Source organism: Esox lucius, chromosome 5, assembly GCF_011004845.1.
Source record: "Esox lucius isolate fEsoLuc1 chromosome 5, fEsoLuc1.pri, whole genome shotgun sequence".
Taxonomy (NCBI): domain Eukaryota; kingdom Metazoa; phylum Chordata; class Actinopteri; order Esociformes; family Esocidae; genus Esox; species Esox lucius.
Window position 1 is genome coordinate 32,965,712 of NC_047573.1, and position 20,856 is coordinate 32,986,567.

Genomic DNA, 20,856 nt, shown 5'->3' on the forward strand with positions numbered 1-20,856 from the left:
TGCTGTCCACCATTGCCCAACAGAAGTGGTGCAACACTGCTTGGAACAATCTGTTCAGGTCCATGTGAAGCCCATGCGTCAATGTTCCAGCCTGGTTGCCTTGGCAGTCAGTGTAACTGCTCCCCGCAAATGCTTGTACTAAGTTAACCTTCAAACACCTCTCTCGGTCTCTTTCTACCCGTTCTCTGTCTCTGCCCCCTTCCTCAGCAGAAACCAGTTGAGCCGTCACTCAATGTCTCCCCTCCTCCCCCCTCCGGCGAGATCTTCTGTCCCGCTCTCTCACCTTCTCCCCTATCCTTATTCCACTGACCATGCATGTTCCAAAAACAGAACTCATTTTCATCCACGGCGCACCCCCTGCCATCAGCTCTGTACCAACCCCCCCCTCACCCTCCCACCTACCCCCCAAACCCCCAAGCCAGGCCTGACCCACGGTTCCTGTCCAAGTCTACCATCTTACCTCCTCTGTTACCCCACCTCCAGCCCCACCCTCACCACCCAGTGTATCTCATGCCGGAATTTAGGGGCGTTTCCTCGTGTGGCCCCCACCAATAGCCTGGCACCATGTTGATATAAAACCCTGCAGTGCTGTTAGCTAATTCGCCTTTCTGTCAGTCCAGCACTCCTGCTTGTGGAGGGGTCAGAAAAAAAAAAACGAGGGACCAACACAAGTCCTAGTACCACACTTTCAAAACCCAAAAGAAAGAAGCAACACAACAACAATCACAGGAGCACGGTTAGAGGCGGCTAGGAGCGAGGATGGAGAACGCACACACGAAGTCGGCGGCGGAATGCCTGGCCTACTTCGGGGTGAATTTGGAATCTGGTCTCACCCCAGACCAAGTCAAGAAGAACCTGGCCAAGTATGGGCCCAATGGTGAGACCCACAGAGGGATTGAGGGGTGCATGAGCATAGAGAAGAAACGCAAATGGATACTAGTGTAGATAAAGTACAGCCAAGGTGCCCTGCACCATTAGAGACCATTGTTTTACAGCTAGAGTGTGTGATGTTTGATATGTAAAGGAATGTCTCAAACTGACTTTGAAGTTGTCAGCATAGGGACCGATTCTGTTTTAATTGGGGATACTGGCAGGAGGCATTGAAGTTCTCAGTTGAAAACTTTTTTTTTAGAAAGGGGTTTGGTTAGTTGCAACAGGTGGTTGATATGGACATGCAGAGACATGGAGAAGCAGATACTTTTGGGGGGATTTGAAGAGCTATTTAAAGAGGAAAGAAGGAGGAGTGGAGAGGGAGAGAGACAGGTGATGGCTCAAGAGTCTTCCTGGATAATATACAGGGTGAGCATGAACAGAGAGGCGGGATTAATTTAGGGCGAATGCAGAAGGGGAGGTCCTTAGATGACTTAAAGGAATGATTTGTTTGACTTGATAACAGATATTTTGATCAATGTTTGCCTTTGATGGCTGGCTGGAATGTCTGCACCATATATGTTTGAATTTATTAAGCAATTTGCTTTTCTGGCTACAATTTAATGATCATGCATTTGTACCATTGTTTTTGATGAGCCAGCAAGTATTTTAATACACTTTCAGTGAAGGACTATAACCAAAGACATGACAAGTGCCATTATTTGTGTTTCATTAAGTGTCTACATTTTGCAATTCTGCTTTTTGCAAACATGCATTTCTGGTTAATAGCTATATATAGTAATTATATGTATGTTCTTTCAGATGCTAAGACTTGTTAAAAGAAAGCAAAAGCTAAAGCAATGTTAAATTATTAAACCAATGTGTCATCTACTGACACTTCAAAGCACAGTTTGGTTAGGTCAGGTTATTCATATTGAATGTAATTTATTTAGTTTTTTGTTTACTGTTTTTGCTTAATCAGAATATCAGCTTTGTGGCAATACATGAACTGTTAGAATCAGAATGAGGAAGAATAGAACAATAATACCTGCTCATTTCATGTACTGATTAACTTTTTTCATATCATATAGTAATGACTTTTGTATTACAAATAAAAAAAATTGTTCTGCTCACCTTCCCTTTCTGCATTGTGATTGGACAACTACAGCACTGCCTGCTGAGGAAGGTAAGTGTTTCATCACATCAACTCCATTTGAATTCACAAATCAAAAGCACCCTCTGCAGATCTACATTATTACTACACTTTACACCTAATTGACCACTGGCTACTATTGAAATTACAATCAAACTTTCAAAAGTTTAATTGAGAACAACCATTTGATAGTGGAATATTGAGCTGTACTTCACAATGTTGTATAACCTTGGTTCTTAGGCAATAATATATATAGGTGTATCAATCAAGTCAATCAACAGAATACATGTACATGGGTCATTTGCCCTTTTCTAATACATTTTTTTTTGTGGTTTTCAAATCAAGCAAAATGTCCTATATATTACAGCCCCCAGAGTGTTACACAGAAATAAAAAATATGCACACAATTTCTGAACATTACTTAATAATACTTAATAATTTCTTTCTATTTCTTACATTCTTTCTCAGGTAAGAGTACCTGGGAGCTGATTGTGGAGCAGTTTGAGGATCTGTTAGTCAGAATTTTGCTGCTGGCTGCCTGCATCTCATTTGTGAGTAAATACAAAGTCTACACTAGTATTATTTCATCACAGGTTATTTTGGTCAGGATAATTATATGCTGTAGTAATAGTAGTCGTAGTAACCGTAGTCGTAGTAATGCGTCACAGGACAATCATACAACGACACAGATATCGTAAACCTTTTTTATCGTTATTGAGTCCCTAAAGTATTATTCATTTAATTGACTGTCATTTCAATTCATTATTCAATTTAATAAGACATTGAACTTCTCCCCACTATTTATCAAACCTGAACAAGATTTATTTAACTCACGCAACTGTGAAATTATTTTGAGAGTTTAACAAAGATCTTTAGAAAAGGTATTTTCATGTTTCATTCTCTTCTGGAATGAGAAAGCATATTCTTTTTTATGGGGGACCCCCCCCCCACCGCCCATTCCCCCTACTACTCTCCTCACTTTTTAGTTAAGATCCTTTATTTTTATGACCCTTAATTGATATCAAACATCTGTGGCAGTGGCACTTAAAGCAGTAGGACTAGACCTGTAATGAAGCCACTGGCCAGAAGGATGATCCTGCAAAGCACTGCGTTGTCATTGCTGTCATTTCACTTTGACAAACAATTTGTATGTTCTTTAGGCCCTGTTACTCTCAGAATGTTTTGAACAGGAGACGTTGTTAAGGGATACGTTGAGAGGGGTCGTTGAAAGTGTATTAATTGCCACCACAAGCTTTCCACCCCTTTGGGCAGCTGTCGCGATGGCCTTAGAAGGCAAATATTGAGGAGCGGATGTGAGATGAGGGCACAGGGAGTGGGGTGGTGGTGGGGGGGTTGAGGGGTAATGGTTTATTTTAAGTAAGACTCAAGCCGGGGAAGGGAAACTGTATCCTTTGGAGAAAGGTCATGTCGGAAGGAAGGAACGATGGGCTTCCACAGAAAGAGGTAGAGAAGGTTGAAGTGGATACTTATGAGTTATAAGACATGGAGATCAAGTGTCCAGGGATTATGTCACCCTACATTGTGAAATAGAGCACTGAACTGCATTCTAGAATCTGTTAGCTGGTAAGGTTGCTCAACTTTGCACAACAGCTGAACATCACCATGTTCTAAGAAAACATTCTAAATGAACTAGCTGATTCCCTGTTTGCCCAGCATTAAACTGTGCAATGGCTAATGGGAATCCTAATAAACGAAACAAAAAAGCATACATCTTTATTTTTACATACTGTACATTTACTGTTCCAAAGTTGCAAATATGCAAATGCATTATTTGTAATACAGATTGTGGTCTCTATGCTTTAATTGACACTTGTGTTGAGTCTGTGTAACAAGTTCTGCCGAATTTGCTGTCAGTGAATACAGGTGATATCTGACAGGAAACAGACTGAAGCTCTAAATAGAACTGTAATGGCACAAATCCGTGACACATAGTCCTATCAGAGAATTCCTTTTGATCTCTGTACTCCCCACACACCGGGGGGAATCCCTAAGGCTTTTAGGCAAGGGCTTCCCTTAGGAGAATATTCCTGTTGTGCCAAAAGATCCATGACATCATTACAAACATGTGCGCACCACTCTACAAATAACTAATGACTATCATACAGCCCAATGGAATTCTTTGCTTTGCAGCAGATTCAGAATCATAAAACGATCTTGCTATATATATATATATAAATATATATATATATATATATCAGATTTGAATTGCATTAAATTAACATTTAATGTGACTATGACAAATGTGACCTGTAACCTATGATGCAAAAGTGGACACCAAATGATGACCCCTTTGTACTGTTGTCCATCTATTCGTGTGCAGGTGTTGGCTTGGTTTGAGGAAGGTGAGGAGACCGTTACTGCGTTTGTCGAGCCCTTCGTCATCCTTCTCATCCTTATCGCTAATGCAGTGGTTGGAGTGTGGCAGGTCAGTGGTACTGATGTGTACATGCACATTAAGCAACACCACAAAATGTGCAGCTTTGATGACAGTGGGTTTGGGTTGATGACCAAGCATCTGGGATAGGGTTACTTAGAAAATGGAGGTTGCTCAACTGAAACATAATTCCTTTTGGAAGCCAGTCTGATTAAAAAAACAGCATACAAATCAGACTGCCTGTTATATGATCTATTTCTTTAAGTTCTAACAGTATTATCTGTAGCTAAATATGACTAGGCATATAGCTACTGAATGACTGTGTTGTGATACTGGTTATTTCTCAATTATGAATGGATCTGTAGTTATGCCTAGTTGTATGTTCAGGACTTGATGTTATCACGAGGTGGATAGTTACGACTGCGTTGTGACAATACTGAATTGTAATGACTGTAGAATGACCAGTTGTGTAATGTGTCTGTGGTCAGGTTAGTGTTGACTACAGTCCAGTGATCAGGCCTTTGACAGTACTTGTGTTATAGTTCATAGCGGGTGTTTGTTTTGATGGTAGTTGCCCGTGTGTCTGGCCGTCTAACACAGGAGCGTAATGCTGAGTCCGCCATTGAGGCTCTCAAGGAGTACGAGCCTGAGATGGGAAAAGTGTTCCGTACTGACAGGAAGAGCGTACAGAAGATCAAGGCCATCGGCATGGTCCCCGGAGATATCGTGGAGGTGTCCGGTGAGAGACCCATCCTTCTCTTCATTGTCTTCTTTTCATCTAAATGTCCTAGCGTTGTGGTCTGGAGATTCCCACTGCAAATTGTCAGTGTTTTTATTTGAGCTCTCAAATATATCAATGAGGGAGAGTGTGTGGAAACAAATCATGATGTATGCTTTTAAGTGGCCTCATTAAGTGTTGCAGAATGCCCCCCAGTGTCTTTCTGGAGCATTCTTATGAGCAGAACATGAGTGTAACAAGAGGGGGGGTGACTCCTTCCATAGAGGGCAATGTAAGGGAGGGGCTGAAATTCTGCAGAAACATGCTGAGGGGAGAAAAACAGAATGTTGGGTATAAATACTCCCCCACCACCTGCCCCACCTCTTCTCCCCTTCTTGCCATCTCTCTCTCAGCTCTTCTAGAGCCCACGGGTGTTCATTTATCAGTGTACACCTGTTGCCCTTCAAGTCAGTCACTTCCATGGCTTTAATTCGGCCTATTCTGATTGGTTGGTTTGAAATAAAGTGTCAGTTGAGATTAAGCTGCATCCTTATTCCTCTCTCTCTCTTTCTTTCTCTCCCTCTCTTTCTCTCTCTCTCTCTTTCTCTCCCTCTCTTTTTCTCTCTCTCTTTCTCTCCACCAGTCGGTGACAAAGTCCCTGCTGACATCAGAATTGTTGCCATCCGTTCCACCACCCTTCGCATCGACCAGTCCATCCTTACTGGTGAGGACCCTAACACACCACCACTCCCATAATATATGTCAGATTGGTTTAACTATGCAAGTGTACAGATATATTTATATTATCAGTCACAAATCTGCTTTTCAGTCCTGTCATCCGTTGCCTTGTGTGCCTTTCTTTTGGTATACCTCGTCTCATTGACCTTTGTCCGTGTTCTTCTCAGGTGAGTCAGTCAGCGTGATCAAGCACACTGATGCTGTCCCTGACCCCAGAGCCGTCAACCAGGACAAAAAGAACATGCTTTTCTCTGTGAGTATCTCTCTGTTCTTTGCTTACCTCGATTCCTTAAAATCTATTTAATTCTCCCCTTTCTTCACAATTTTCAACACACAATATTATCTCCCTTTCTCTTGCCTACATACTTTACTAACACAACACGTTTGAAACTAAACATTTTCTAACTGGTATTAATTGTTTCATAATGTTTTACTTGGACATACATTTTACACCTATAACGCCTAAATCTGTGAGACGATTAACTTGAGAACCAGTGCTTAACCATTTAATAAAATGTACAACTCAACTTCAATTAGTTGTCATATGTCTTAGAAGAACACAGTATAAAATATTGTATATATATATACAATGTTCACCCTCTATCTGCCACCACTCCTGCAAACCTCAGGGCACCAACGTTGCTGCCGGCAGGGCCATTGGTGTGGTTGTCGCCACCGGTGTCGCAACTGAGATTGGCAAGATCCGTGACCAGATGGCTGCTACTGAGCAAGAGAAGACGCCCCTGCAGGCTAAGCTGGACGAGTTTGGCGAGCAGCTGTCCAAGGTCATCTCCCTGATCTGTGTTGCCGTGTGGGCCATCAACATCGGCCACTTTAACGACCCCGTCCATGGAGGTTCCTGGATCCGCGGGGCCGTCTACTACTTTAAGATCGCCATTGCCCTGGCCGTGGCCGCCATCCCCGAAGGTGAAGAATAAGGGAGGAAGGACAGGGAATACAGAAGTCTTATGGGGAGGCATGATTGTGTGTGTTTGGGGGGTGAGAAGAGTTGTAAGATTATGACTATGCATAAGTGTGTACTTATGCATAGTCCAAGAATGTACCGTGGTACAGTAACAATGATTGTTGTTAGTGATTTTTCTTTATGGCTTCATGCATACTATGTTATTGTCATTATATATTTAATTTTTTTGTTAATTGACTCATGTTTATGACTATAATCTTTCAAACAGGTCTGCCCGCTGTCATCACCACCTGTCTGGCTCTGGGTACCCGTCGTATGGCAAAGAAAAACGCCATCGTCCGCTCTCTGCCCTCTGTGGAGACCCTTGGTTGCACCTCTGTCATCTGCTCTGATAAGACTGGAACCCTGACCACCAACCAGATGTGTGTGACCAAGGTGGGTTCTGCACTGAACTCGGTACCCTGTAACAGGGGTCTGCAATTGGTGGCCCATCAACCAGTCTGGCCCTGAACCAGTTGAATGTTTCCTGCCAAAGTTGCTTAAGTAAAAAAGAAGACATTTATACCCATTCACCATTTGTCCAGTTTGGGTCCATGCAGACACTTGCCCAGCCTTGTGTCTTGGACACTCACAAAACTCAGCAGGAATTTCACCACTTTTTCTTTATTCCTCGCTAGATGTTCATCATCAAGAACGTTGATGGTGACAGTGTCAATTTGGACATGTTCGACATCTCCGGCTCCAAGTATACCCCTGAAGGAGAGGTGTAAGTAGTCCCGTTTCCGCGTCAACCAGCGCTAGCTTTATAACTTCACACAATTTTTGCACAACATCAGGTAACCAAGCCTCGTCCTACAAAAAGGTTTGACACTTTTTCTTTTTTATCCTTTCTTCTCCCTACATATTCATTTTTTGCCTCTGTCAATCTTCCACTCTCTCCCAGCTCCCAGGGAGGTGCTAGGACCAACTGTGGATCATTTGACGGTCTTGTTGAGCTGGCAACCATCGCAGCCCTATGCAATGATTCCTCTTTGGACTACAATGAGGTAATACATTTTTTCTTTTGACTACAATAAAGTAATACAGTTTTTGTTTTGACTACAATGAGGTAATATGTATTTTATTTTGTCATTTTATTTCTATTGCCTAAAAACAGATAAAAGTACATGTTTTTATACTCTGAAATAATCCTTGTGATATAATGCTTGTAATGGGATATTCAGAATTTCTCTTTCATCATAGCTAACACTTATATATTTATATAATCTTTTAACATTATAGATACATGTCCCTTTTCTATACATTATGCTATCTACCACTTATTAACTTCCTTGCTTTCTCTCTGTTTATCTCCCAACCCTTCAGAGCAAGAAGATCTATGAGAAAGTGGGTGAAGCCACAGAGACCGCCATGTGCTGCCTGGTTGAGAAGATGAATGTGTTCAACTCCAACGTTAACGGCCTGTCCAAGCCTGATAGAGCCAACGCCTGTTGCTCTGTGATCAAGCAGCTGATGAAGAAGGAATTCACCCTGGAGTTCTCCCGTGACAGGAAATCCATGTCTGTGTACTGCAGCCCCGCCAAAGGCGGTGGTGATCCTAAGATGTTTGTGAAGGTTAGCTCCTGTTTTTGACAGTCTTTTTCCTCAAAAACCCATGTGCCCTACATGTGCTGAGGCCATATTGTTCCCTAAACAGTCTTGAGCTCTTGCATAAGCTATGACCTTGTTGATATTTTGTCTAATTAGACAGCACATTTGAAATGATGTTCCGCTTGACAGTTGTACTCAACAACTACGTTTTCTAATCAGCAGGGTTAGGAAGTTTGGCTTGATCCCTTTCTTAAAACATCTCTCCATTTTCTTCTCACCCTACAGGGTGCCCCAGAGGGTGTGATTGACAGATGTACCTATGTTCGCGTTGGCACCACCCGTGTTCCCCTGACTAGTGCTGTGAAGGACAAGATTTTGGCTGTGATCAAGGAGTGGGGTTGTGGCCGCGACACCCTGCGTTGCCTGGCCCTGGCCACTCGTGACACACCCCTGAGGGTTGAGGAAATGAAGCTTGAGGATTCCACCAAGTTCATCGAATACGAGGTCAGAAAGGGTTATTTCTTTGTGCGGGTGGACGGGTGGGTTGGAGGATGGATAGATGGATTGTTGGGTGGAGGAATATGTGAACGGATAAATACACTGATTAAACACTTTTATGAATGGATGTCTAGCCAACCCTTCTCACGTTGCTCTGTCTTGCCCGTTGTCCCTAGAATGACCTGACCTTCGTTGGCTGTGTTGGTATGCTGGATCCCCCACGTAAGGAGGTCACTCCGGCCATTCTGCTGTGCAGAGCTGCCGGGATCCGCGTCATCATGATCACTGGTCAGTGGGCCACTTCAACATCTCTCCTCTAGAGCCCACAGGCAATGCAGACTGCCCTCCTTTACAATGTGGTACAAATGTGTAAAGGTTTCTTATATGTCTTTTAAGACTTTGACTTCGTTGCTGTATGTTTCGAAGTACATACAGTGGATATAAAAAGTCTACACACCCCTGTTAAAATGCCAGGTTCTTGTGATGTAAAAGTCAGAACTTTCACCACTTTTAATATGACCTATAATGTGAACAATTCTCTTTAAAAACAAACTGAAATCTTTGAGGGGGAAAACAGCCTTATTACTCCATTCCAGCCTTATTTTAAAATGTAATTATTTATTACCCATTTATATTCATTATACATTATATAAGCATTAAGGCCTTTGTTCAATGGTGTAGTTCTTTCACCTGGTCATTACTTGTTAATCAGTAAACATTTCTTTTTATTGCTAATTTAATTATTTAATGTCAACATTTGACCTTTTCAGGTGACAACAAGGGAACTGCTGTGGCCATCTGCCGTCGTATTGGCATCTTCACAGAGGACGAGGATGTGACTGGAAAGGCCTTCACTGGACGCGAGTTTGATGATCTGCCCTCATTTGAAATGCAAAGCGATGCTGTCAGAAACGCTAGCTGCTATGCCCGTGTGGAGCCATCCCACAAGTCCAAGATTGTTGGTTTCCTGCAGGGACAAGACGAGATTACCGCCATGGTGAGGCCATGACAGATTTATAGATAATATACCATATCAGACACGTCTGCAAACCGTTGATCGTAGTTTAATGGAATCTAAAGCCACCCTAAAGTCCTGAATCATAACAGTTAGTACACTCATTTTAGATTCACATAGAGTTTACATACATTTTACAATAGCCAAGTGAGAAACAGATCTCTCTCAACCGGATACTGTTCCGACGTCTTGCTTTAAAAGGCTGATGTAAATGCACTTCTTCAACTAACCCTCTGTCTCACTTACATCAGACTGGTGATGGTGTGAACGATGCCCCCGCCCTGAAGAAGGCCGAAATCGGCATCGCCATGGGCTCTGGCACTGCCGTTGCCAAGTCAGCCTCTGAAATGGTCCTGGCTGATGACAACTTCTCATCCATCGTGTCCGCCGTAGAGGAGGGCCGTGCCATCTACAACAACATGAAGCAGTTCATCCGCTACCTCATCTCCTCCAACGTTGGAGAGGTTGTGTGGTGAGTGGCCACTGAGTTGAAACCTGGTCAGTTTCTGCCTTCATAGGGGACCGACTTTGTAAGGAACCTGGGCACTCCAAGACTGTGTTAGCTGTCAAGCTAAAGCATAGGCACCTCTATCTTCCCCATCACCGCTTCATGTGTCAAGATTTTTTACTTACTGTATATTTTATTTTACCATCAAACTAATTGACATTATAAGGTCATATTAGAAGGCGCTCTTATCCAGATTGACTTACTTTAGTGAGTACATACGTTTTTGTACTTTCTTTATCCTGGCTCTGCGCATTGGAATTGCTTATCAACTGAGCACTTGGGACCAACTCAACCAAAACTCAACTAATTGCCCTTTTCCTCCCTTCCCTGTCTCAGTAGTCTTCTCTGACTGCTGCCCTGGGTCTGCCATGAGGCTCTTATCCCTGTCCAGCTGCTGTGGGTCAACCTGGTGACTGATGGTCCTGCCCGCCACTGCCCTGGGCTTCAACCCCCCTGACCTGGACATCATGGGTCGCAAACCCCGCTCTGCCAAGGAGCCCCTGATCTCCGGCTGGTTGTTCTTCAGATATATGATCATTGGAGGTAGGGGTGGAAAAATATGACAGGGGGAGCTAACGGTCTACATCCCAATTGATAAAACAGAGTTCACTTGGAAGGGGGGAGGGGCAATTTGGGACTTATTCCCTGTCCTCTAAGGGCTGGTTGAAAACCTTCAAGGTGTTGACCACCCAAATCCATGTCTGACGGCAAGTGTGTTTGGTCCGCTCCAGGATACGTGGGTGCCGCCACAGTGGCAAGCCGCCGTACTGGTGGTTCATGTACGACACCACCGGCCCTGAGGTCAGCTTCTACCAGCTGTCCCACTTCATGCAGTGCTGCGATGAGAACGAAGATTTCGTTGGCGTTTCATGCAAGGTGTTTGAGGCCTCTCCACCCATGACCATGGCTCTGTCCGTGCTGGTCACCATTGAGATGTCCAACGCCCTCAACAGGTCAGATACAGAACACGCGTGCGCGCGCACACACGGAGAGGCATAGAAAGAAACGCATAGCAAAATGCGATTTCACAGGCACGAGCTCACACACACTACTAGCACACTCCAATCATGTGATGGTAAAATGTCTTTCTTTCAGCTTGTCTGAGAACCAGTCTCTGCTGCGCATGCCCCCATGGAGTAACTTCTGGCTGGTTGGGGCCATGGTTCTCTCCATGTCCCTCCACTTCATGATCATCTATGTTGACCCCCTGCCCGTAAGTACTGTCCTTATGAAAACGGTCCCATCACAACCCCTTATCACAGTGGAAATGTTAAGATAATGCACTTAATCCATTCATTAAAGGCATACAATTATGTGGTCCTATGGTCGTCTCATGGTCTTTTTATGCAGTCTTGGCTGGGGGAATTGATCAGTGGTTCTTCCGTAACTACACTCTCTTATCCCCTTCTTTTCTCGTGTGCAGATGGTCTTCAAGTTGACCCACTTGAATGTGGAGCAGTGGTTGGTGGTCCTGAAACTCTCATTCCCTGTCATCCTGATTGACGAGGTGTTGAAGTTCATCGCCCGCAACTACCTGGAGAGTAAGTCATTCACGGAAACATTGTGAACACACCTTTACCATGTTAAACAAAAGATGGTATTCTATCCTTGTACATGCAAGTTCAACTTGGAAAGTATTTTGAATAATTGGTTATATCCCTACAATTCTGCAACCCTGCTTTGTTCTCTATGTTAACAGCTCAGATAAATATCTCAAATTAATTCCTTGTAACATTCCCCCTAGATAATTTTTATTCAATATGAACTGAATAATCCTTCTGTTTAGTTGAGATAATTTGTATCATAATGTTAAATTTTTGTCTTCTTGTTAAACCTCCTTAAACCTCCTCCATCCAATATTCTTTTTTTCCATCACTTTATCATCTACCCTCGACGCTTTCTGTATTTCTGTATCTTTACACTTCTCTTTCTAATTGAATGTATTCCCTCTATATCTATACTCTCTCATTACTCTATTTTAATTCCATCCTTTCATCCCTCATTAACACATTTAATAATCTTATTACAGACTAATCTTGCCCACCACCCAACTTGAGCCTGTAACAACAATAAGGTATCCCAACACCTTCGTCGCTAGCTGTTCTTTCTGTGTTTATGATATTGTGTTTCTGTTGGCAGGGTGTTTGTAGATGCGCAAATCAACTCTGTTTTATGTCCTGACCGAGAGGTGTTCTTTGCAATTTCTTATGATCTTATGCCCAGTGGTTCTCAAACCTCTCCTCAGGGACCCCCTGGCCGTTCCATGTATTTGAGCTAATCCAGAGCTAGCACACGTTAAAAATGGCATCAACTAATTAGCAAGCCCTTGACTAGGTGAATCAGAAAAGCTAGTTCAGGACTACAACAAAATTAGGAGACGTCTAGTGGTGCCAGAGGAAGGTTTGGAGAACACTGCACTAGCCTATGCTCAAACACGCATCTGTACTGCCCTGTACTCTATTGTTATGGCCTAAGGTTGTTGTTTTTAACTGTTATAATTCAGATAATTGAGGTGTCAGTGACAGTGGGCTTTAGGGGTTTGGTGCTTGAGCCTGACTGAAGCTAGCCTCATCCACTGTGTTTTTGTGTTGTTTGGCAAAAACAAATGGTTGCAACTTAGAAGTGAACTACAAAACACAAACAGATGGGTGGCCAGGCAATCATGGATCATGTCCTTTTGTTGATGTCGCCAAATGGGTTGCCTAGATGCTTGGGCAATGGAATTTGGGTTCTCAGGAGTAGTTTGAAGCAGTTATTGTTGTTGTCCTAGGCATTTAAAATAATTTGGCCTATAATTCCATGTGATATGTGATATGTTTTTAAACAATGAACCTCTTTGGTAAATAACCAAATTGTAACACTGACATAGTGAACAACCAGGTCCTGTACAAATACTTAGTAATAATAAGTTACTGTAGAATACATTGAGATACTCATAGATAATTTAACTTCATAGGTAATCAAAATAATTTGTTAAATTATTATAGCTTTTATGTAATATCATGACATATCACATATTGCTTATGTTGCCTGCTTTTATTAATAACTATGGCTGAAGTCAACATTCCTTAAGATAAACTGCTTTTCTTTTTCATTCTAGGAAAATAGAAATCTAGAAGTGGATTTGGAGGTTGAGAGCAAGAAGACAAAGAGGAAGAGATTGAAAAATATCACAACCAACAAAAGAAGAGCTCTTGTGAGAGCCAACCAATAGAAGGCAAAGGACAAAACACAGGAAAATCTGCAAAAAACAAAACAATAAATCAACACAAAAAATCCACATAACCTTTGTATACAGAATGTTTTTTGATTGGATTGGGGTTAGAACCCACCAAAACAATAGTCATGGTTTTATTATTTCTTTTGAGAAATAAAGTATGTATTAAACTGAGCATTTTTTTGTTAAACTTGGATACTCTTGACTCATGTTTTTTCTTTTCTTCGGTTTTAGCACTATTCATCTCCCATTTTTTTCACCTTTCTCTGCTGTATCAAATTAATTATATTATATATACACTACCATTCAAAGGTTTGGAGTCACATAGAAATGTCCTTGTTAACCATGAAAACATAAATGAGTTGAATAGAACAGGTTAGAAATAATTATTGTATCCCTCAAACTTTGCTTTCGTCAAAGAATCCTCCATTTGCAGCAAGTACAGCCTTGCAGACCTTTGGCATTCTAGTTTTTAATTTGTTGAGGTAATCTAAAGAGATTTCACACCATACTTCCTGCAGCACCTCCCACAGATTGGATTGGCTTGATGGACACTTATGTTCCTGCTGCTCCCAAAACAACTCGATAGGATTGTGATCCAAACACCTCAAATTTAGATTTGTCTGTCCATAACACTTTTTCCAATCTTCCTCTGTCCATCTTAATAATTTCTTATTTATTGGCCAGTCTGAGATATGGCTTTTCTTTGCAACTCAACTTCTTTGTCACCTTTTCACTGTTATTGTTGAGACTGGTGTTTTGTGGGTACTATTTAATGAAGCTGCCAGATTAGGACCTGTGATGTGTCTGTTTCCCAACAGACACATCTGAATCCAGCCCTGGATTCAAATACTTTTTGAATCCAGGGCTGGATTCAAAATGTTTCATCCTCTTGCTCAGTTGTGCAGAGAGCTGTGCTGTGCTAACATAATTGCAAAAGGGTATTCTGATGAAGGCCGTTAGCCTTTTAAAATGATTGGATTAGCAAACACAACATCCTATTGGAACACAGGACTGATGGTTGCTGATAATTGGCCTCTGCACAACCATGTCTACACTGTATTTCTGATCAATTTGAAGTTACTTAACAGTTTTCTTTCATAAACAAGGACATTGTTTAGTGACCCCAAAATTTGGAGCAGTAGTGTGTGTTTTGAACAACAAGCTGATTTTATTTTTTCATAAAATCAAGGATTCACTTTCAATAGTACAAATGCATAAATTCATCATACATGGTTTCCATCTGAGCTCAAGTGATTATATATGAACATTTCCACTGATCTTTGATCTGGCTAGTTGAATTGTTTTGGAAATAGAGAGCAAAATCGGACTAGATGTTGGTCCGGAAAGGGATGTTTACATCCTTCATTTGTTTTTTGTAGTCTTCATCAAACAGTTGATTCTGGGCAGGGGAGAAATGATTGGTCCAATCACCCACTAAACCTGAAATAAAACAGGAGAAAATGTTATTGTCATTTGCACAACATACTGAAATAGTCATTGTCACACATTATATTCCAACTGTCAAACTGATTAAACATAATAAAATAGTTGGAAATATACAGAAAATATAGTGAAATTGTACCAAAACATACTGAAACTATACCCAGAAATAGTCAATATGCTAAATTAGCAAATGTACTATACTATAACACACTGCTCAAAAAAATTAAGGGAACACTGAAATCACACATGGGGTCTCGATGAACGAAAAATATTAAAGATCAAAATCTTTACTGTACATTGTGTAATTAATTGAGAACCAAAATCACTAACCGATTCAGGGCTGGATTCAAACTCCAAAATCAAAGTAAACAATTGAAATCACAGACTGTTCCAACTTGTGTGAATTAAATCACGGCAACTCATAATGTGACTGAGTAGTGTGTATAGCCCCCATGTGTCTGTATGTACTCCCGACAACATCTGGGCATGCTCCTGATGAGTCGGCGGATGGTGTCCTGAGGGATCTCTTCCCAGACCTGGGCCATGGCATCAGTGAGCTCCTGGACAGACTGTGGCGCTACTTTGCGGGGTTGGATGCACTGGTACATAACGTCCCAGATGTTTACAATTGGATTCAGGTCTGGGGAACGTGAAGGCCAGTCAATTGCATCAATGCCTTCGTCATCCAGGAACTGCCAACACACTTTGACCACGAGGCCAGGCATTATCCTGCACCAGGAGGAACCCAGGGCTCACTGCACCAGTGTAAGGTCTGACGATGGGTCTGAGGATTTCATCCCAGAACCTAACAGCTGTCAGGGTACCGTTGGCTAGCATGGGGAAGTCTGTGCGACCCTCCAAGGATATGCCTCCCCAGACCATCACTGACCCACTGCCAAACCTGTCATGCTGGATGATGTTGCAGACAGCATAATGTTCACCATGGCGTCTCCAGACTCTTTCACATGTGCTCAGTGTGAACCTGCTCTCATCTATGAAGAGAACAGGGCACCAATGGCGGACCTGCCAATTCTGGTGTTCACTGACAAATGCCAATCGAGCTACCCGTTGCTGGGCTACCCTCACACCACCGTCATGGAGTCATTTTCTGTCAGTTTGGTCAGAAACATGCACACCAGTAGCCCACTAGAGGTCATATTATAGGGCTCTGGCAGTGCCGTTCCGCCCCTCATATAGGTGCAGATACTGGTCCTGCTGCTGGGTTGATGCCCTTTTACGGCCCTGTCCAACTCTCCTTGTGTTACAGCCCAGCTCCTGGTATCACCTCCATGCTCTTGAGACTGTACTGGGAGACAGAGCAAACCTTCTTGGGACGGCACGTATGGATGTGCCATCCTGGAGGAGCTGGACTACCTGTGCAACCTGAATGGGCTGCAGGTAGCACCCTATGTTACCAGTAGTGACAAGGACACTAGCAAAATGCATAACTAGAGAAGAATCAGTCAGGAAGGGTAAGGAGAGAGCAATTGTCTGTGGCCACCACCGGCCAAACCATTCCATTTTTGGGGGTTGTCTTGCTGTTGCCTCTCCAGTGTACCTGTTGTCACTTTCAATTGCGCCAAAACAGGTGACACTGATTCACAATCCCTTATGCCTCCTAACTGGACAAACTGATATCCCTGAAGTTTAACTGACTTGGTGTTATACGGTGATTATCACGTTTTCTTTTTTTTTTTGCAGTGTACTGAAACAGTCAGTTTTGAACAGTTTGAAATATTCTTAAATAGTTCATGTACAGAGATATACTCAGGGTCCAGTTCATTAAGTACACTACCCCAAATATGAAAATAGATCACTACCACAGACAATGAGTCATGTGGCCGTAGCTTGCTACATAAACCACACAGAAAGCCATCAAGGCATTCATTTACTGTTCAATTAAACACTAGAATGGTCAAAACTAGTGACCTGACAATTGACACTGAGCGGAGTATGATTGTTCCGGCATCAAACAATGGACTGAAAAGCCAAAAATATCTGGTCAGTGGACATCCTGTGTCAGTCCTTATCACGGATAAACTATTGCAGTAGAAGACCACGAAAAGTTACAAACTTTCCAACTACAATCAAAAATAATTGACCATCACTGAGGAGTGGAAAGATGCTTCAACAATGGAGAGTCTTTTTAGTGAAATGGAACCGGTTGTTTGCTGCATGAATGTAACACTGTCCAATCTTCATCAACAATGTGATGCCATTGCATAAAAAAGTGGCCACTGAGTATATAATGACATACAGTGCCGTCCATAGGTATTTAGACTGCAAGCCAGTTTTGATATGAAATAAATACAATTATGTTAGTGCAGACGGTTAGAGTTAATTTGAGGATATGTACATCAATAAATCATGAACTATGTAGGAATTGCAGTCCTTTTTATAAATGTTTATGCATAGTCCTCCAATTTTTGGGGGCCAAAGGTAAATGGACAATTGGCTGCTCAGCTCTTTCTTGGCCAGATGTGTCTTTACATAATTAGTTCTTGCATAAGAGAGCTAACCGAGAGTTAGTGTGAGGTGTTATCATACTGGCTTTACATAAAAAACATCTGCCAGTGAATTATACTTTGAGAAAACATTTTATAATAGGGATGATAAAACATTACCAACCTGTTCTAACAAGTCTCTAAAGATGGCAGTATAAACCATTATTATTTGCCTGCCAAAATGTATGTAGAACAAAATGCACAACCAGTACTTCAAAATGGCAATGACTTCAGTGATTACACCCAGTCTCTCAAAGACACCGTCATGGGATTACAATCATGCAATGTCTATCAAAGTGTATAAACAGACCTTTTCTCATAAAGTTGGAGATGGACCTGTCAAAGATTTGATCGGGAATACAAGAGTAGTTGGCCATTGGGTTCTCCTTCATGGTATTAAATGAAGTCAGCCTCACAATGTGGCTGATGACATCATCACTGAGCGACAGATCCAGGTATTGCATGATTCGCTTCACTTCTCGGTGTGGATTCTGTAAGGAAGACAAACAACTTGTATTTAGTTAGAATACTTCTGAGTGTCCATCTGATCAGAAAATGTGCCCTTTGTAATAACTGGAATGGAATACAAATGTCAAATATTATACAGAGTAATGTTCAAATATTGTAACTGTCATAATTAAACAATTATATATACCGTATCTCACAAAAGTGAGTACACCCCTCACATTTTTGTAAATACTTGAGTATATCTTTTCATGTGACAACACTGAAGAAATGACACTTCGCTACAATGTAAAGTAGTGAGTGAACAGCTTGTATAACAGTGTAAATTTGCTGTCCCCTCAAAATAACACAACACACAGCCATTAATGTCTAAACCGCTGGCAACAAAAGTGAGTACACCCCAAAGTGGAAATGTCCAAATTGGACCCAAAGTGTCAATATTTTGTGTGGCCACCATTATTTTCCAGCACTGCCTTAACCCTCTTGGGCATGGAGGTCACCAGAGCTTCACAGGTTGCCACTGGAGTCCTCTTCCAATCATCCATGACGACATCACAGAGCTGGTGGATGTTAGAGACCTTGCGCTCCTCCACCTTCCGTTTGAGGATGCCCTACAGATGCTCAATAGGGTCAAGGTCTGGAGACATGCTTGGCCAGTCCATCACCTTAACCCTCAGCTTCTTCAGCAAGACAGTGGTTGTCTTGGAGGTGTGTTTGGGGTCATTATCATGTTGGAATACTGCCCTGCGGCCCAGTCTCTGCTTCAGTATGTCACAGTACATGTTGGCATTCATGGTTCCCTAAATTAACTGTAGCTCCCCAGTGCCGGCAGCACTCATGCAGGCCCAGACCATGACACTCCCATCACCATGCTTGACGGTAGGCAAGACACGCTTGACACCATCTGAACCAAATAAGTTTATCTTGGTCTCTTCAGACCATAGGACATGGTTCCAAAAATCCATGTCCTTAGTGTGCTTGTCTTCAGCAAACTGTTTGTGGGCTTTCTTGTGCATCATCTTTAGAAGAGGCTTCCTTCTGGGATGACAGCCATGCAGACCAATTTGATGCAGTGTGCGGCGTATGATCTGAGCACTGAAAGGCTGACCCCCCACCCCTTCAACCTCTGCCCCTTCAGCCTGTTCTGAGTGGAACCTTTCCTGTTAAACCGCTGTATGGTCTTGGCGACAATGCTGCAGCTCAGTTTCAGGTTCTTGGCTATCTTCTTATAGCCTAGGCCATCTTTATGTAGAGCAACAATTATTTTTTTCAGATCCTCAGAGAATTCTTTGCCATGAGGTGCCATGTTGAACTTCCAGTGACCAATATGAGGGAGTGTGAGAGTGATGACACCAAATTTAACACACCTGCTCCCCATTCACACCTGAGACCTTGTAACACTAACGAGTCACATGACACCAGGGAGGGAAAATTGGGCCCAATTTGGAAATTTTCACTTAGGGGTGTACTCACTTTTGGTTTAGATATTAATGGCTGTGTGTTGAGTTATTTTGAGGGGACAGCAAATTTATATATATATATATATGCTACACCTTATTAACTGAATCTCAAAACAACAGAGTGTAATGGGAGAATGATGCATAAAGGATGTTGTAACAGAAATATTTAATATTTCCTACATTGTATTAGTTCAGAATGGATTCACTTTCATATTATAATTTTTCTGTTTGGTTGCCATAGACAGTTTACATGGCCTTGGACATGATAGGAGTAGGCTAGTTTATTTATATAGGAAAGGGCAAAGATGATTTTCAGGATACAAAGGTTGTGTCAAGTTAACAGCAACCCAGGGCTTTCCAAACTGTTTTGGCAGATGAACCATGAAATTAGTGACATTTATTTATTTATCTATGACTGATTTATAAGTCTGAATTAATTATGGTTTAAAACCCTGTTAAAAATCAGGCAATAAATGTAAATTTCCGCCTAAAATTATGTACTCAAATCTAAATGCTTGTAGCTCATGACCTGAATACAACAGAAACATATATTTTGTTCCATTTGAAAGGAGACACTGTAGTTTTTAGGAAATATAAATTAATGCAAGAAAGTACAACACAATAGATTTGGCAAAAGATAAAACAAAACAAAAACATGCGTTATGTTTGTAAAAAATATATCTTCCACTGGATGGCAGCAGAGTCTGGTTAATATTACAGGCCCTTTGATGCAAAATGATGTGAACTACATCCTATTTTGTATCACTAGGCCAAAGTGTCCTTCACAAGTTGGACACTTTGGACACATTTTGAATTTTCAAGTTCATACCTACACAGAACATACAACAATGCAAAGGTAATAAAAAATAAGGGTTACACACTCCCAGAAATGTCATACATGATGGAAAATTTGCTTCCCTACATAAAGGTACTAACAGGAGGGGCGACAAGAATGTGAATCCAATACCTCCCTATACATAAATAAACTATTTACAATAAGGGCCAAGTTAGCAGCCAAAACTGATCTAACATCATATGTGCAAACACCACAGTCAACACACAAAGTGGAAAAATTAACTATTTAAAGACCATTAAAATTTACACTATTTAAATTGTTCTAATGATTCCAAGTCCCACAGTCATGTCTTTCTGTACTGTCTTTTTTCAATGGTAGGCAAACAGTTGTCAGGAGTAGAAAGGAAAAGAGTATAAGGGAATAAGAGAAAGAAGAGGGAAATATATCAACTTCTAAGATAGCTCTGAAATGGCAGCCAGGTGATGACATCACAGTGGGTTGGGGGGGGGGTCAAGAGCCAGAGAGTCCCCCTGAATCACTGTTGGGGATTCAGTGAGA

General features: G+C 41.8%; 2 protein-coding genes across 7 annotated transcripts in view; one reads left to right on the forward strand and one right to left on the reverse strand.

The window, feature by feature from the left end:
• The first annotated feature begins 596 nt into the window (after window positions 1-596).
• On the forward strand, window positions 597-13,692 carry atp2a1l (ATPase sarcoplasmic/endoplasmic reticulum Ca2+ transporting 1, like). The gene is given in 24 exon segments (XM_034292185.1): window positions 597-877; window positions 2,039-2,056; window positions 2,492-2,574; window positions 4,365-4,469; window positions 5,019-5,157; window positions 5,780-5,860; window positions 6,042-6,127; window positions 6,504-6,801; window positions 7,068-7,234; window positions 7,477-7,565; window positions 7,743-7,845; window positions 8,165-8,413; window positions 8,675-8,893; window positions 9,064-9,175; window positions 9,658-9,884; window positions 10,154-10,374; window positions 10,750-10,831; window positions 10,833-10,953; window positions 11,142-11,176; window positions 11,179-11,363; window positions 11,506-11,623; window positions 11,834-11,951; window positions 12,440-12,484; window positions 13,511-13,692. Coding segments are annotated over 23 exon segments (2,979 nt in total). The 5' UTR covers window positions 597-759; the 3' UTR covers window positions 12,445-12,484; window positions 13,511-13,692.
• A 1,084-nt stretch (window positions 13,693-14,776) lies between these two features.
• LOC105024384 (sulfotransferase 1C2) overlaps window positions 14,777-20,856 on the reverse strand; it is a 67,568-nt gene continuing 61,488 nt past the window's right edge. For 5 of the 6 annotated variants that reach the window (XM_020046742.2, XM_010894311.4, XM_010894310.4 and 2 more), the window contains 2 exons: window positions 17,888-18,068; window positions 14,777-15,070 (listed from right to left, as the gene is read on the reverse strand). In XM_020046742.2, coding sequence (XP_019902301.1) covers window positions 14,958-15,070; window positions 17,888-18,068 — 294 coding nt within the window. In that variant the 3' untranslated portion in view covers window positions 14,777-14,957. The remainder of the gene's footprint in view (window positions 15,071-17,887; window positions 18,069-20,856) is intronic. The other variant, XM_010894312.4, reaches the window with a different exon arrangement.